Source organism: Eulemur rufifrons, chromosome 23 (assembly GCF_041146395.1).
Source record: "Eulemur rufifrons isolate Redbay chromosome 23, OSU_ERuf_1, whole genome shotgun sequence".
NCBI classification, from domain to species: Eukaryota; Metazoa; Chordata; class Mammalia; order Primates; family Lemuridae; genus Eulemur; species Eulemur rufifrons.
The window spans coordinates 11,772,855-11,787,490 of record NC_091005.1 but is presented as its reverse complement, the minus strand read 5'-3'; the positions used below and the strand labels follow the sequence as shown (position 1 = coordinate 11,787,490).

Genomic DNA, 14,636 nt, shown 5'->3' with positions numbered 1-14,636 from the left:
GACAACAAGTGGTGGGCAATGGGCTGGTCCCCTTGCCCAGGCCTGAACTGGCCTCAGAGGAGTTAGTCTTGGTATCTAGGGCCCACACTGGAATAACAGCATCAAGCCTTCAATCAGCCTAGCATACTGTCTCACCTATAGGCACTCAAAAAATCTGCTTCCTGAATAAATGAAAGTACGTTATTTCATTTGAAAACATAATGCAAACTTCAGGGGCTTTGAGATAGGCCCAGGAAGTAACATCTCATTGAGGGAGGGGTAAGGACAGGCTTTTAAAAAAGCACCCAACTTGGGCATCTCCTTTGGTAGACAGCAGGCTGGAGCTTCTGCTGGCCCCCTGCCTTGGATGCCAGTCTCACCAGTAGCAGCACCAGGGTGTCTTTGGTGTGGAGGGTCAGGTCATCGTTTTTGGATGTGCTCGAAGCCTTTTGGAGAAAAGGCTGGTTTTTAGGTCATACAGACAGGAAAGGGTAGGCCAGAATTATTTCGGGCTGTAAACAGAGTTGGGAGATAAACCTCCCATGCCAATGTGAACCTTAAAAACCTTCCCATCTGGAGTCCTGCATTTTCTCTGCCTGTTCTGATGCTCATCTGTGTTTAGCTCCTGACATAGCCTGACCTGTAGAGAAGAGTTAGAACTGCAAGCTGTCTAAAGCAACAAGAGACTATGGCTTCAAAGATTACAGAACACCCAAAGACAGATGCTCCTGTTTGGAAAAGGTCCTGGGACCAGAGGACGCAAAAAGGAAGAGCACACCACAGCCTACTGATTTTAAGGATGGCAGAAAATGAAAGTGACCAAGCTAAAACCCCACCTTTCAGTGTCACCTTACATGTACCATCTTACTCAAGGTCCTGAGGGAAAAAAGCAATTTCAACATGGAGCTAGTATGGAGAGATTGCAGAAAGATTACCTAGAAAGTTACAAAAAGGCTATGCTCTGGAATGTCTTTTTATATTCCAACACTTCAATGATGGAATGGTCTCTTCTCATTTTATCTAACAACAGTTTGCTTTTATAAAGAGGTATGGGCTACATTTGGCTTTATTTCCTATGAATCTATGAAAGTCTTCAGGACACATGCTGAGTTTCTGAGGCATAGGTGTGGGCTTGGGGTAATTTTTTTTCTTTTTACTTTTTTTTGTTTGCCTCTGGAAGGTTTTATCAAAAGTTCCTATTTTTAAAATATCATCAAAACCAAAGGGCCCTTCAAATGACCACAACGCAGTATAAATCACCAATCCTAACTAAGTAACCAGGTCACCTGCAAAAGCAGCACCTCTGAAATGGACAGCCTGCTGCATTCACACTCAAAGCACCCATCATATAAAAGTATCCTATTTAAATATAAAAAGCAAAGCTCATTTTCCCAAGCTCAAACAGCCTATGCTGTTCCTGTTCTTTCACAAGATCTACCCAAGGCCTGAGGTGGAGGAATGCTCCTTTCCCCACAAATGGTAAGTCCAACTTCTGATGCCAGTCCTGAAGGCTGCAGAGTTGGAAACCCAAGGTCCAAGGAGAGAAACATGCTGAGAAGTTGGTGGTAGAAACAAGGTTGCGGTGAGCACTGTTAGAGCCCGACGGATCTTCCTAAATCCAAGGAATCAGGATCCGGGAGGGGAGCCTGTCTGCTTACCCCTGTTCCTTGGGAAACAGAAATCTGGGACATATCTCTCCCAATTATCTCATTCACTGAAAAACAAGAAAAGGGAGAGTGATTAGTGACTTCTGAGTGACTAACCATACAATGCTCAACACTGAGCTCCACGTCAGCCATTTCCCTTCCCATCACTTTCTATAAAGGTAAAGCCTGAAGCCGGCTCCCCAGCTGAGTGGCGTAAGAGATGGAAGCATCATTCCACAAGCTGCTCCAGACCCTCAGTTCAGTCTGGGCTGGGAAGGAGGATGGCTGAGAGAATAGGAAACATTCTTACCCTTGATCTAAAGGCTCATGCTCTAGAACAGAGTACTTTCAAATAAGTGTCCACCTTAATCTAACTTTTCTTTAGTTTGCATCCCTTTTGGGGAAGTTTTCTTTTTCTGATTCCTGCAGTGTCACTCACCCCCCTTGTAAAGTGAATGAAAATAAATGCTTTGGTCAGAGTAAACCACTGAGATTTGGGGCTAATTTGGTTATTCTATCCTAATAAAAGCACCCTTTATGATGTAGGGGCATTTCTGTTGTTTGTGACCCCGCCTGATTGCAGGCTCTTGCTTTTTTGTTGGTTTCTCTGATATGCCAAGCACCTCAGGGAGCACAGTGCTCTGTGAGGTCCAATTCAAAGAATTTCCACCTTACAGAACTAAGATAGAAGGGAACATCCCAAGCCCCCATATAAGAACTTTTAGTTTTCCCAACATTTCATTCCCTACTGATTCCCTACTAATTCCACTCCTACACATATATACAAGAGAAGTGAAAACATATCCACATGAAAACTTGTACTCAAATGTTCACAGCAGCATTATTCATAACAGCCAAAGTGGAAATAACCCAAATGTCTACCAAGTGATGAATGGATAAACAAAATGTGGTCTCTATCCATACAATGGAATATTCAGTCTTGAAATGCAGTGAAGTTCTGATACATGCTACCACATGGATGAGCCTTGAAAACAATATGCTAAGTCAAAGAAGCCCAGACACAAAAGGTCATATATTGTATGATTCCATTTATATGAAATGTCCAGAACAGGCCAATCCATAGAGAAAATAGATTACTAGTTGCAGGGAGGGAGGAAGAGGGAGTGACTACTAGCGGGTATGGAGTTTCTTTCTGGAGTAATCAAAATGGAGTTCTAAAATTAGACAGTGGTAGTTGTTACACAACTCTAACTATACTAAACCCACTGAATTGTATACTTTCAAGGGTGAATTTTATGGTATGTGAATTATATCTCAATACAGCTGTCATAAACAAAAACAGACCAAGACAAAAAAACTCTATACTTAGAATCTGATGTGATCATAGAGCAAAAAGACACTAACAATCATTTAAAAAATCTTCAAGTATTAACATCTAATCTTTTCATAGTTTACATAGATAAGAAAACAAATTCTTTAAACTCATGTATTCATATGGTTACAAAGAGAAGGGAATTAACATTTATTCATCCCACAAATACTATCTATAGTTTAGACTTTATAATTGATATTCAATCTTATTTCAATTAACATTTTTTTTTTTTTTTTTTTTTTTTGAGAGGGAGTCTCACTCTGTTGCCCAGGCTAGAGTGCCGTGGCGTCCTAGCTCACAGCAACCTCAAACTCCTGGGCTCAAGTGATCCTCCTGCCTCAGCCTCCCAAGTAGCTACGACTACAGGCACTCTCCACCACGCCCGTCTAATTTTTTGTTTCTATTTTTAGTTGGCCAGCTAATCTTTTCTATTGTTAGTAGAGACAGGGTCTCACTCTTGCTCAGGCTGGTTTCGAACTCCTGAGCTCAAACGATCTGTCCGCCTCAGCCTCCCAGAGTGCTAGGATTACGGGTGTGAGCCACCATGCCTGGCCCATAACACTTTAATATAACTATTGTCCTACAGATGAGTTAATTGAGGCTTTGACAGATCACACAATTTGCCTTCATGTCACATGCTTAGTAAACAGTGGACTCGCCCCTCAAAACACCTGTCATATTCATAGCCAGGCAGGGAAATAATTTAGACAAGGAAAATGCAAAGGACCTGGGCAAAATGTGGTGATCCTAGGGTAGGGGGAGCAAGTATGGTGATGGTGAGGAGGAGGAGAGAAAAAGAATGGTACTGTCACTGCTGGAAATAAACTGAGAAGTTTAGAGAAGGAAGGTGGTAGGCTAGGTCTGGAATTGGAATTAGAAAGTATAACACCCAAATGGAAAAATCAGTGGGCAGGAGGCCGTAGTGAATGGTCAGAGTAAGAAGAGATTTACACATATTCATATTCTCACTAGAGACCTGAAAGCACGGGAGAAGTTTTGCACTGAAGGAGTTAGTTCCACTGAAGAGCAGAGGCTGAAAATAATGAACGGGGATAGCATTGTGCTCAGATGAGGAGGACAGACCTGGGAAAGGAAATATGTAAGTGGAGAGTGGCCTTGAAATTAGTTTTGGTTTGAATTCAGGCTCTGTTACACTCCACAATGGAGGTAAAGTTTAAAAAAAAAATTCAGGCTCTGCCACTAACTTAACTTCACGTGTATCCTTGGACAAGTTATTTCACATATGTAAAACTCCATTTCCTTATTTATAAAAGGACAATGTTGGACTAGTAAGATCTCTTCCAGCTGTAGTAGTCTGTGGTTTTATGTCAACTGACAATTTTCAAGTGGCAGCACTCAAAAAGTATGCAAGGAATTGAAGGATGAAGATTTGGCTTAACTGTGGTTGGTACCGAATGTAGAATAGTAAAGAAATAGGGATTAGAAGCCAAAGGACTCTAATTACAAAAGAGTGAAGATTAATGCTGGAGAGCTCAATGCTGGAGAGCTAATAATCACTAATTGATACAAAGGTCTTTGTCAGATGACTTTAAATTTGCCAGGCTAGGATTTACTGATGGTTGTTTGCAAAGAATAATGGAATGTAAATTAAACTTATTCCTGACTTGCTAGAAATAACTCACTGGAATAGTGAGTTATTAGTAATGGTAAATGAGAAGTTATGAGGATGCTTTGCATGAGAATACATTTTTCTCTTCTGTTACCTTATCAGTATAACAGGCAAAAAAACCTCATGTGGTATATAAAGTGGGAACATAGAGGGCGCATAAGAAGGCAAGGCAGCCCTTGGCATCTGTTATTTTAAGTCACATAAAATGCAAGGAACAGTGTTTTCAGTGTGGATTCCAGGGGTTCCATGGGCTAGACCCATGCTAAGAGGGAGACCAGAGACGGCCCACAATCTCTGTGCATGATCTCGAATATCCCTCCTCATCACATCATATTATCTGCAGGCATCATCACTGTCTCCCAAATAGGTTATAAGCTCCTAAAAGGCAAGGACCTTACTACTGAGGAAACATCAAGTTCTGATGACTGAATAAATGGATCTTAATTTAATATAATCACATGGAAACTGTTAGGAACTAGTGCAGTGAAAGTTCATTAGGTGGTGGGTAGGAAGGAGAGCAGAGAGTGTTATCAAGACTAACATATGGCATCTGATTTTGACAGTGTCTATTTTAGGCAGGCCTTACAACAGTGGCAAAAAGCCAAATACATATGCAAGTAACCCAGCTTACATTCAACTCATCTTTTCCTATCACTTATCCCTTCCAATGGTGGACTCCTCAGAGATGTTTTAGGCTGCTATGAAACATACCTTTTTCAATTTTTATTTCATTGTTCAAGTTTTAAAACTATAAGCTAGATTAAAAAGGGTGCTTTATCATCAAAAACCACAATATGTTATTTTTTGTGTGTCTTTATAAGGAGTCAAAATTTACATTTTCCTGAGGATAAGGGTCCATTACCCAGCACTATCCATCCACTTACCAAGTACTTATATAGGGATGAAAACATCATTTTCTGAAGCAGGCAGGTGGTACCGTTTATGAAAAAAGCCGGATCAATGCTGTGTTATTCCTGCTCCCCCTTACCAAAGCTCTGCTGTTCTTTCACCTGGTATGCCTAATCTCACTTAGCTGAAGCAACCTGGAAGGTCCCTGGCAGTTTAGGATTTTAAGACTATGATAAAGTCAAGAAGGTTTTCCACAAAGTAGCACTCAAGCTGAATACACTCAAATATACATGAAACTACAGGATTCACCTACTTGTAATTTACCAACAGTCAGTAGATTTAAGTTCCAGTAGGCAAAGGACTTTGTCTGTTTTGTTCTCCACTGCATCTTCAGTGCTTGTACATATTGAGTACTAAATAAAATTACTTGGCAATTGAATCTCTAATACAATTTGGGGACTTAGAACAATGACAACAAAAATCATGCTCAAGTAATCACTACAGGTGAGCACTGAATACAAATTTTAGGACAGGGAGTCAGAACTGCAACAAAGTCCTTTCACAGTAACTTTTTTTTTTTTTTTTTTTTTTTTTGTTGAGACAGAGTCTCACTTTGTTGCCCAGGCTAGAGTGAGTGCCGTGGCGTCAGCTTAGCTCACAGCAACCTCAGACTCCTCGGCTTAAGCGATCCTACTGCCTCAGCCTCCCGAGTAGCTGGGACTACAGGCATGCGCCACTATGCCCGGCCAATTTTTTCTATATAGATTTTTTTAGTTGTCCATATAATGTCTTTCTATTTTTAGTAGAGACGGGGTCTCGCTCAGGCTGGTCTCGAACTCCTGACCTTGAGCAATCCACCCGCCTCGGCCTCCCAGAGTGCTAGGATTACAGGCGTGAGCCACCGCGCCCGGCCTCACAGTAACTTGAGCCCAGTGTTAATTATGCTTTCCTTGCTCCCCTCACACTCCCCCCCAAGCTGAGGGCTCTGGGTTCCAGCTCCTACCTCTAGGTTCCTGACATATCTTTCTGCCGACACTGGCTAAAACGTAGGTGTCAACTGAAACAAGTCAAAATTATTACTGGTAAATAAATCTATGATGTAATGTATATGTAAAATCAATAGCAAACTTGATAAATACAATACTCAAGTTATTTCTTAAAAGTATTAATGCTTGCAATTTCATTTTTTACTTTTTGAATGTATATATGCATTAATTTATTGATTTATTTAAACTCTAGTCCACTAAATATCTGAGGTGGCTTTTTCTTTTTTTAACCAATTTAAGTTGGCATAAAGAGTTGTTTATGCCCTTAATGTACAATTTTACCATTTTCTTCCCTTTAAAGAGTAAATTAAAAGTCTGGAACAGCCCTCAACACCAGTGCTAACGGGTTATGTAGGTCACAGCATCTGGCCCACTTTTGGCAGCCACCATCCTCGACTCCCATTACCACAACACCTGAATTTGCCTGTGCCACCACAACTAGATGACTCTAGTCAGAGCCATCAGCAATATTTGCTGCAAGAAAAAACTTTTCTATCCAACAGATGTTCAAATTAGCAGCCCACTGGAATGCTATTTCTACACACAAGAATGAGTTGCAACAGGTCTCTTATTTAGAACTATTTTCCATGCTTAAGGATTCAAAGTTAGAGCTGACAAGCAAAGTATGGTATGAAATCTCACAGAGATTTCATGGAGAGATTTCATGGAGATTTTGTGGAGAGGGGCAGGGTAACCCAGGGCACTGCCACTTTGGAGGAGGCAGACTCACACTGCCATATACACAAAAGGCCAAAGGGAAGCTGGTCCAAGAGTTGTGGATTAGTGTTAAGTTGATTTAACATTGTCTCCCCCCACAACCACACTTGACTAGCAAAAAAACAAAAAACAAAAATAAAAAACATAACAAAAGGCCAAAGGGTCTTTTTAACTAGCAATTTTGTAAAGAATTTTTGGGTATTAATACACTCCATTTATGCTATTTCCTCTTGCAGCTGCAATGAACATTCACCAAAGTTCAGTTGAGTTTACCTTTTCTTTTTCCTATACCTCAAGGTTAAAGATATAATTCATTTTCTGGGTAAACAATTTTATGGAGATGTTATTTTCTACAAAACGAAAGTTACATGTAGGTGCATCCATTTCCTAAATTTTACTTGAAATGAAAAAATAAGAGAAATTTGTAAGTAAAGGGAAAGAAATGATTTTAAATGGATGAGAAATCTAGGATCACTTTATAGTTTATTTATTACCCTGAAGCACAGTTTTGCTAACATTTAAGGTTATTCAATAAGTTATAAGAAAACCATCTAAACTGGCATGCCCTAAATAATTTGCATTTATAAAAATCTGATTAATCTGCCTTCTCAAGCCAAAGATGAAATAAGTTCCTGAAAATTTAGAAGGTATCCATGGTAGGCTACTGATTGTCTCAATCTGTTGTTTTTTAGTAATTGAGGTTTAGGTAGTCACACAGACACCTAGCTACAGACTATATTTCCTGGCTTCCATCTTGTAGCTAGACATGACCGTCTAATTCATTTTCTTCAATGAAATGTAAGCAAAAGTGATGTGCGTATCTTCCTCATCACTTGCTTGGCTTCTCTCTTGCCCCCCTGACCCTACTCCTTGCTTTGGGCTAAAACTCAAAGTGGTATCTCTGCTTTGACAAAAACCTAAGGAGAAGGAGAAAGCTGAAAGGAATCCTGATCTTTTAATTACCATGAGGTGTGAAAGAAACTTCCAATGCAGTTAAGCCACTGCACTTTGGGATCTCCGTTATATTAACTTGTTAATAATATTAAGTAACAGAAATAAAACTCACCATCATAATGGTAACACAGAAAGAATGTTTAAGTATTTTAAGCAAAGATCAAGATAACTAGCTTGAGCTCTCTCATGCCAGGTTTTTAACTAACTTAAATTTCACTCTGGACTCTAGACAGCTTCCAACCACTGGACAGATTGAAAATATATACACAGACAAGCAGAGTGGCTTGTGGCTGTAGTCCCAGCTACTCAGGAGGCTGAGATAGGGAGGATCACTAGAGCCCAGGAGTTCAAGGCTGCAGTGAGCTATGATAGTGCTACTGTACTCCTGCCTGGGCAATAGAGTGAGACTCTCACTCTAAAAAGTGAAAATTAAAAGAAAATATATGTATAATGATCAGACAATATCCTTCACATTTAATATCAGCTCTAATATTAAATACTAGTAAAGGAAAATTATTATACTTTTTTTCTACCACAACAGATTGAGGGGGGAAAATTCAGTCCTGTTAAGACTCCCAATTTTTTTTTTTTTTCCTCTTCTCCTGAAGAAGAGTCTTGCTCTGTCAACCTGGGTAGAGTACAGTGGCATCATCATAGCTCACTGCAACCTTCTGGGCTCAAGTGATCCTCCTGCCTCAGCCTCCTGAATAGCTAGGACTACCGACGCACGCCATGGCGCCTGGATAATTTTTCTGTTTTTAGTAGAGATGGGGCCTCACTCTTGCTCAGGCTGGTCTCGAACTCCCGAGTTCAAACAATCCTCCTACCTTGGCCTCCCAGAGTGCTAGGATTACAGGCACGAGCTACTGCACCCGACCTCCTTTCTTTTTTGTGTGTGTTTGTTTTTTTAGAGACAGGGTCTTGCTCTGTCACCTAGGTTGGAGTACATTGGTGTGGTCATAGACTGGTGCAGCCTCCAACTCCTGGGCTTAAGCAATCCTCTTGCCCCAGTCTCCTGAGTAGCTAGGACTATAGGCACATGCCACCAAGTTCAGCTAATTTTTTTTTTTTTTTTCCATTTTTGTAGAGATAGGGTCTCCCTATGTTGCTCAGGCTGGTATCAAACTCATGGGATCAAGTGATTCTTCCACCTTGGCCTCCCAAAGTGCTGAGATTATAGGCGAGAGCCACTACACCTGGCCAAGACTCCTTTCTTTTAAAGAAACCTCTATTGTGTATGATGCTATACTCAGTGTCACAGGGATCTTTCCTCTAGAAAAGTCTGTAACTCAAAACATTCTACAAAGACAAACATGAAATCTCCAGCTGAGTAAACAGTACACAGGTACTTGAAAGTATATTCAAGTATCAGCATGTACCCTTTTGTATCAGCAAAAACTGAAATGTGAAAAAATAAACACTTTTCAATTTGGGTTAAGATGTGGAACTCAGAAGCATTTCAGAATTGTCAGAAGAATCCCTTTTCCCTGTTTTGTTTTCTTACTTTGTACATTTTTTCTGCATAATCTTGTCCACTGCTGACTCCCAAATCAATTATTTCTAGGGGCCAAACCTGAGCTCTAGAGCCATAAATCCACACAACCCGTTCTACTACCTGTGCTATGGATCCTCTTTAAGACCTTGTTCCATCAGTTTTCTTCACTCTCCAAATCTTTTTTATTTTTTAGAGACAAAGTCTTCCTCTGTCATCCTGGGTAGAGTGTAGTGGCGTCTTTGTAGCTCACTGCAACCTCAGAACTCCTGGGCTGAAGATGCTCTTGCCGCAGCCTCCTGAGTAGCTGGGACTATAGGCATGTGCTATGACATCAGTCTAATTTTTCTATTTTTAGTATAGACAGGGTCTTGCTCTTGCTCAGGCTGGTCTTGAACTCCTGAGCTCAAGCAATCCTCCTGCAGGCCTCGGCCTCTCAGAGAGCTAGGATTACAGTTGTGAGCCACTGTGTCCGGCCCACTCTCCATACCTTTAATCAGTCTCTATCTGCCCATCTCCCCTCCTAGATCTTTCTCATCAGCACTTAATATGGTTAAGTCTCTCTATCCCAAAAAAGCAAGCAAGCAAGCAAGCAAAAACACTAGAACCCATATTCTCTTCCATATCTAATTCTTTCTATCATGGATTACCTTAATTAAAGGAGTTATCTACACTGCTGTTTCTATGTTCTCATATCTGATTCACTCAGCCATCCACTGATCCCTTCACTCCACAGAAACACTTCTTTCTTAACCAAGATCACTAATGACCAACTTGTTGCTTCACACACGGGAAGAACACTGGGCTAAACACTAGAAGAAATAAGCTTTAGTCTTGGTTTGGCTGTGGTGTGACTAGGGCAATTACCTCATCTTTCTATAAGTGATTTTCTCATCCACAACATCAATAAATTATTTTAAATCCTTCTGGTTATAACTCTCCTGAGTTTTATATACATTCATGCAGAAATTAAGTCACTATTCCTCTCATGGTTAGATAAGAATGATGTGAGACCAGGATAGGCCCAGCTTCTGAGAGAAGCCAGAGTTTTGATGTCTTGTTTGATGGGTCATCAGGAAGCTTCAGAATCCTAAATATAAAAGATTTGGGTATAGTGAACATGATTTCTAAGGACCCTTCCAAATATAATTTTTTTTTTTTTTTAGAGATGGGATCTCATTCTGTTGCCCAGGCTGGAGTGCAGTGGCATGATCATAGCTCATTATAACCTTGAAGTCCTGGGCTCAAGTGATCCTCCTGCCTCAGCCTCCTGAGTAGCTCGGACTACAGGTATCTGCCACCACACCTAATTTTTCATTTTTTGTACATATCATCTCACTATGTTGCCCCGGCTGGTCTTGAACTCCTGGCTTCAAATGATCCACTCACCTTGGCCTCCCAAAGTGCTGGGATTACAGGTAGGAGCCACTGCGCCCAAACTTAAATTCATTCTAAAATGAAATTCAAATGGAATTTGGGGAATTATGCTCTGTATGTTTACAATTTCTATCACATACTTTCTTAAGTGGCTTTGAGAGTCTTTGAAGAATGAAGTCAACGTGACAGTAAAGAAAGGCTTTGTCCCTGGTTGGCTGTTGAGTCCAGAGACCTAAAGCCTAGACCTTTCCCTCATAGACACTGGGTCCATTACTATAGCTTTCTTCTAAGTGGAGCCCCAGATGAACTACCAGGAGTATAAACAAGGGCCTACAGGCCAGGCCAAGGATAAATATTCCGGGTTACCTCTGAAAAATAGATAAAATTTCCTTCTTCACTTCCATTCCATACTGCCTCACATTAAACCTTAAGAATACCTGACGACAAATGAGTAGGCTTATGCACCTGCTCAGCAAACAAATTTACTCATCACCAAAGCCAAAGAATTCATATATATGGGACTTCTCTCTACTTTGGTTTAGTAAATCTAATTAATCTCTTGCCTTTCATTCAATCCCAGACTAAAATTATAAGCAAGGTCTGAGAGCCTAAGTGTGGTTAGATTTAAAAAGGAGAGTCTTACAGTTGAAGAACAGCTCTAAAGATAATGGGTGGGCCTACCAAGAAGGTGCCCGTGCATACCCCCTCCTCTGTAGCACATGCAAATCCAGCCACTGCATGCAAATACCAGACTTGGGCACAAAAACAATGACACATTTCAATCAACACTCACCCTCTAGGTTCTCCAGAAAGGAGCTGGACATGAGAGCACACTGTGGTTAGGCCATTTCTCTGCTGAACCTGATGGCTGGTGTTCCAAGTCAGACATAAACTGGTCTGTGTCAAAGAAGACAACATCACTACCAAATGGAACAAACCAGAGGGTGAACTTAATCTACTACAGTGCCCAGCCTATTTTTTGCATAATCAAGAGGAATTTAATTTTCCTTTACTTGTCAATCACTGCATAAGATGGCTCCCCACATTTTATTAGACAATATTTACTGGAGTCCAGATAATTTAGGTAATGGATGATTTTTTTTTTAATTAAAAGGGCAATAACTTTCAAAGAGTTACAATTATAGTTTTCAGGTATAAATTCAGTTTTAAGTAAACTAGTTTTTATTAGATTAGATCTAATAGCAGTCCCCAAATAGTTGGCTATGGCTACATCAGAATTAACTGAACACCTGATAAAAATATAAACTCCTGGGCTCTTGATAAAAATATAAACTCTGAAGACCACAAACCAAACTCTCTAAGGGTAGCAGCCCAGAAAATGATATGTATAATAAAATCTGAGGGTCAAAGAGGAATATTTATTAAACTAAAGTTCATGGCTGGGCGTGGTGGCTCATGCCTGTAATCCTAGCACTCTGGGAGGCCGACGCGGGAGGATCGCTCTAGGTCAGGAGTTTGAGACCAGCCTGAGCAAGAGCGAGACCCCGTCTCTACTAAAAATAGAAAGAAATTATCTGGCCAACTAAAAATATAGATAGAAAAAATTAGCTCAGCATGGTGGCGCATGCCTGTAGTCCCAGCTACTCGGGAGGCTGGGGCAGTAGGATCGCTTAAGCCCAGGAGTTTAAGGTTGCTGTAAGCTAGGCTGACGCCACGGCACTCACTCTAGCCCGGGCAACAAAGCAAGACTCTATCTCAAAAAAAAAAAAACTAAAGTTCACATCCATTATAAATTCATGAAATCACCTGAGCAACTTGAAACCAGGCTGCATTCTCTTTAATAGAGGTTAAGAACTGGTTTATGAGATTTCATGTTAGTAGTATGTATGTTTTTTTGTGTGTGACTGGGTCACGTTATAAAACATTTCTTATTATGGGAAACTATCAAAAATGTTCAAAAGTGGGCTGGGTACAGTGGCTCAGGCCTGTAATCCCAGCACTTTGGGAGGCTGAGGCGGGAGGATCGCTTGAAGCCAGGAGTTAGGGACCAGCCCAGGCAACATAGCAAGACTCTGTCTCTAAAAAAAAAAATAAAATTAGCTGGGCATGGTGGCACACACCTGTAGTCCTAGCTGCTTGGGAAGATGTGGCAGGAGGATTGCTATAGCTCAGCAGTTTGAGGCAGCAGTGAGTTATGATCATGCCACTGCACTCCAGCCTGGGTAATGAAGTAAGACCCCGTTTCTTTAAAAAAAAAAAAAAAACAAACAAACAAACAAAAAAAAAACAGTGTTCAAAAGTCATTGCACTCAGTAGAGTCACTACTGGTCAGTTTTGTGGTAGTGGCTGAAGCATTCTGATGCCCATTTAGTGTCTAGGATACAATAATAGAGAAATCCTCCTCCTTTTGCCTATAAGGAATTATTTTTAGCATCAAACAAGAAGACCTAATCTTAGAAGGAAAAAATATGTATGTTGTCTTTGTGAACACTAATTAAAACCCTCATTTTAAGCACATAAGAAAAAGAAAAATAAAGAAGGAGACAATTTGTACAAACTGCACCCTCACTAAAAACAAAACAAAACAAAAAATCCAGAAATCTTTTCCTTAGGCAAAATTTTTCTGCCTTAAGCTTACGTATCCTTTCTGAGGGTGCCCAATCTCCACAACTGAATCCTCCAAAACAGACCTGAAGGTACAGAATATGTGATTTCAGGTTAACCAACTTATAAAACAGAAGAAAGAAACCCAGGAACAAAGCTAAAAGGTCAACAGACACTGTGGGGGCTTTTGTAAGTTGATTGACTTAATGGTAGAGTTGATTGTGTTTAATGGAAACTTACAGTCCTGTAGACATCCTTCTAGTTCCTTGAAGCACTGTTAACAGTTCCAAGAAATACCTCACTTATGTCTCTTGATCACAAAAACTTTGACCAAACATTTATAAAAGAATTAACACCAATCCTTCTGAAACTCTTCCGAAAGATTAAAAAGGAAAACTTCCCACTCATTGTAAGGCCAGCATTACCAATACCAAAGCCAGATGAAGGTACTACAAAAAAACTATAAAATATTGTTTATGATTACAGATGCAAAAATCCTCCACAAACTAGCAAATTGAATTCAGCAGCATATAAAAAGGATTGTAAATCATGACCAAGTAGGTTTTATTCCTAGAATGCAAGGATGGTTCGACATACAAAAATCAATGTAATATACCACATTAATAAAATGGAGAAAGAAAACCCACATGATTATCTCGATTGATGCACAAAAGCACTTGTCAAAATTCAATGTTCTTTCAAGATAAAACACTCAATAAACTAAGAATAGAAGGAATTTCCTCAACATGATAAAGGCCGTATGTGAAAAACTGACAGCTAATATCATACTCAATGGTCAAAGGCTTTTTCCCCTAAGATCACAAACAAGGCAAGGATGCCCACTTTTGCCACTTCTATTCAGTCTAGTACTGGAAGGTCTACCCAGAGCAATTAGGTTAGAAAAAGAAATAAAAGGCTTTCAAATTGGAAAGGAAAAGGTAAAATTATCTCTGTTCACAAATGACATAATCTTATATGTATAAAACTCTGAAGAATTTACATACAGGCTGAGCGCAACGGCTCATGCCTGTAACCTTAGCACTTTAGG

At 40.1% G+C, this 14,636-nt stretch overlaps 1 protein-coding gene across 4 annotated transcripts in view; it reads right to left on the bottom strand.

The window, feature by feature from the left end:
- Positions 1–1,555: 1,555 nt before the first annotated feature.
- Positions 1,556–14,636, bottom strand: part of NFATC3 (nuclear factor of activated T cells 3) — a 102,644-nt gene continuing 89,563 nt past the window's right edge. For 2 of the 4 annotated variants that reach the window (XM_069456312.1, XM_069456315.1), the window contains 2 exons: positions 11,817–11,943; positions 1,633–1,693 (listed from right to left, as the gene is read on the bottom strand). In XM_069456312.1, coding sequence (XP_069312413.1) covers positions 1,687–1,693; positions 11,817–11,943 — 134 coding nt within the window. In that variant the 3' untranslated portion in view covers positions 1,633–1,686. Of the gene's footprint in view, positions 1,694–6,476; positions 6,530–11,816; positions 11,944–14,636 lie in introns of those variants that run through there. The other 2 variants (XM_069456313.1, XM_069456314.1) reach the window with 2 other exon arrangements.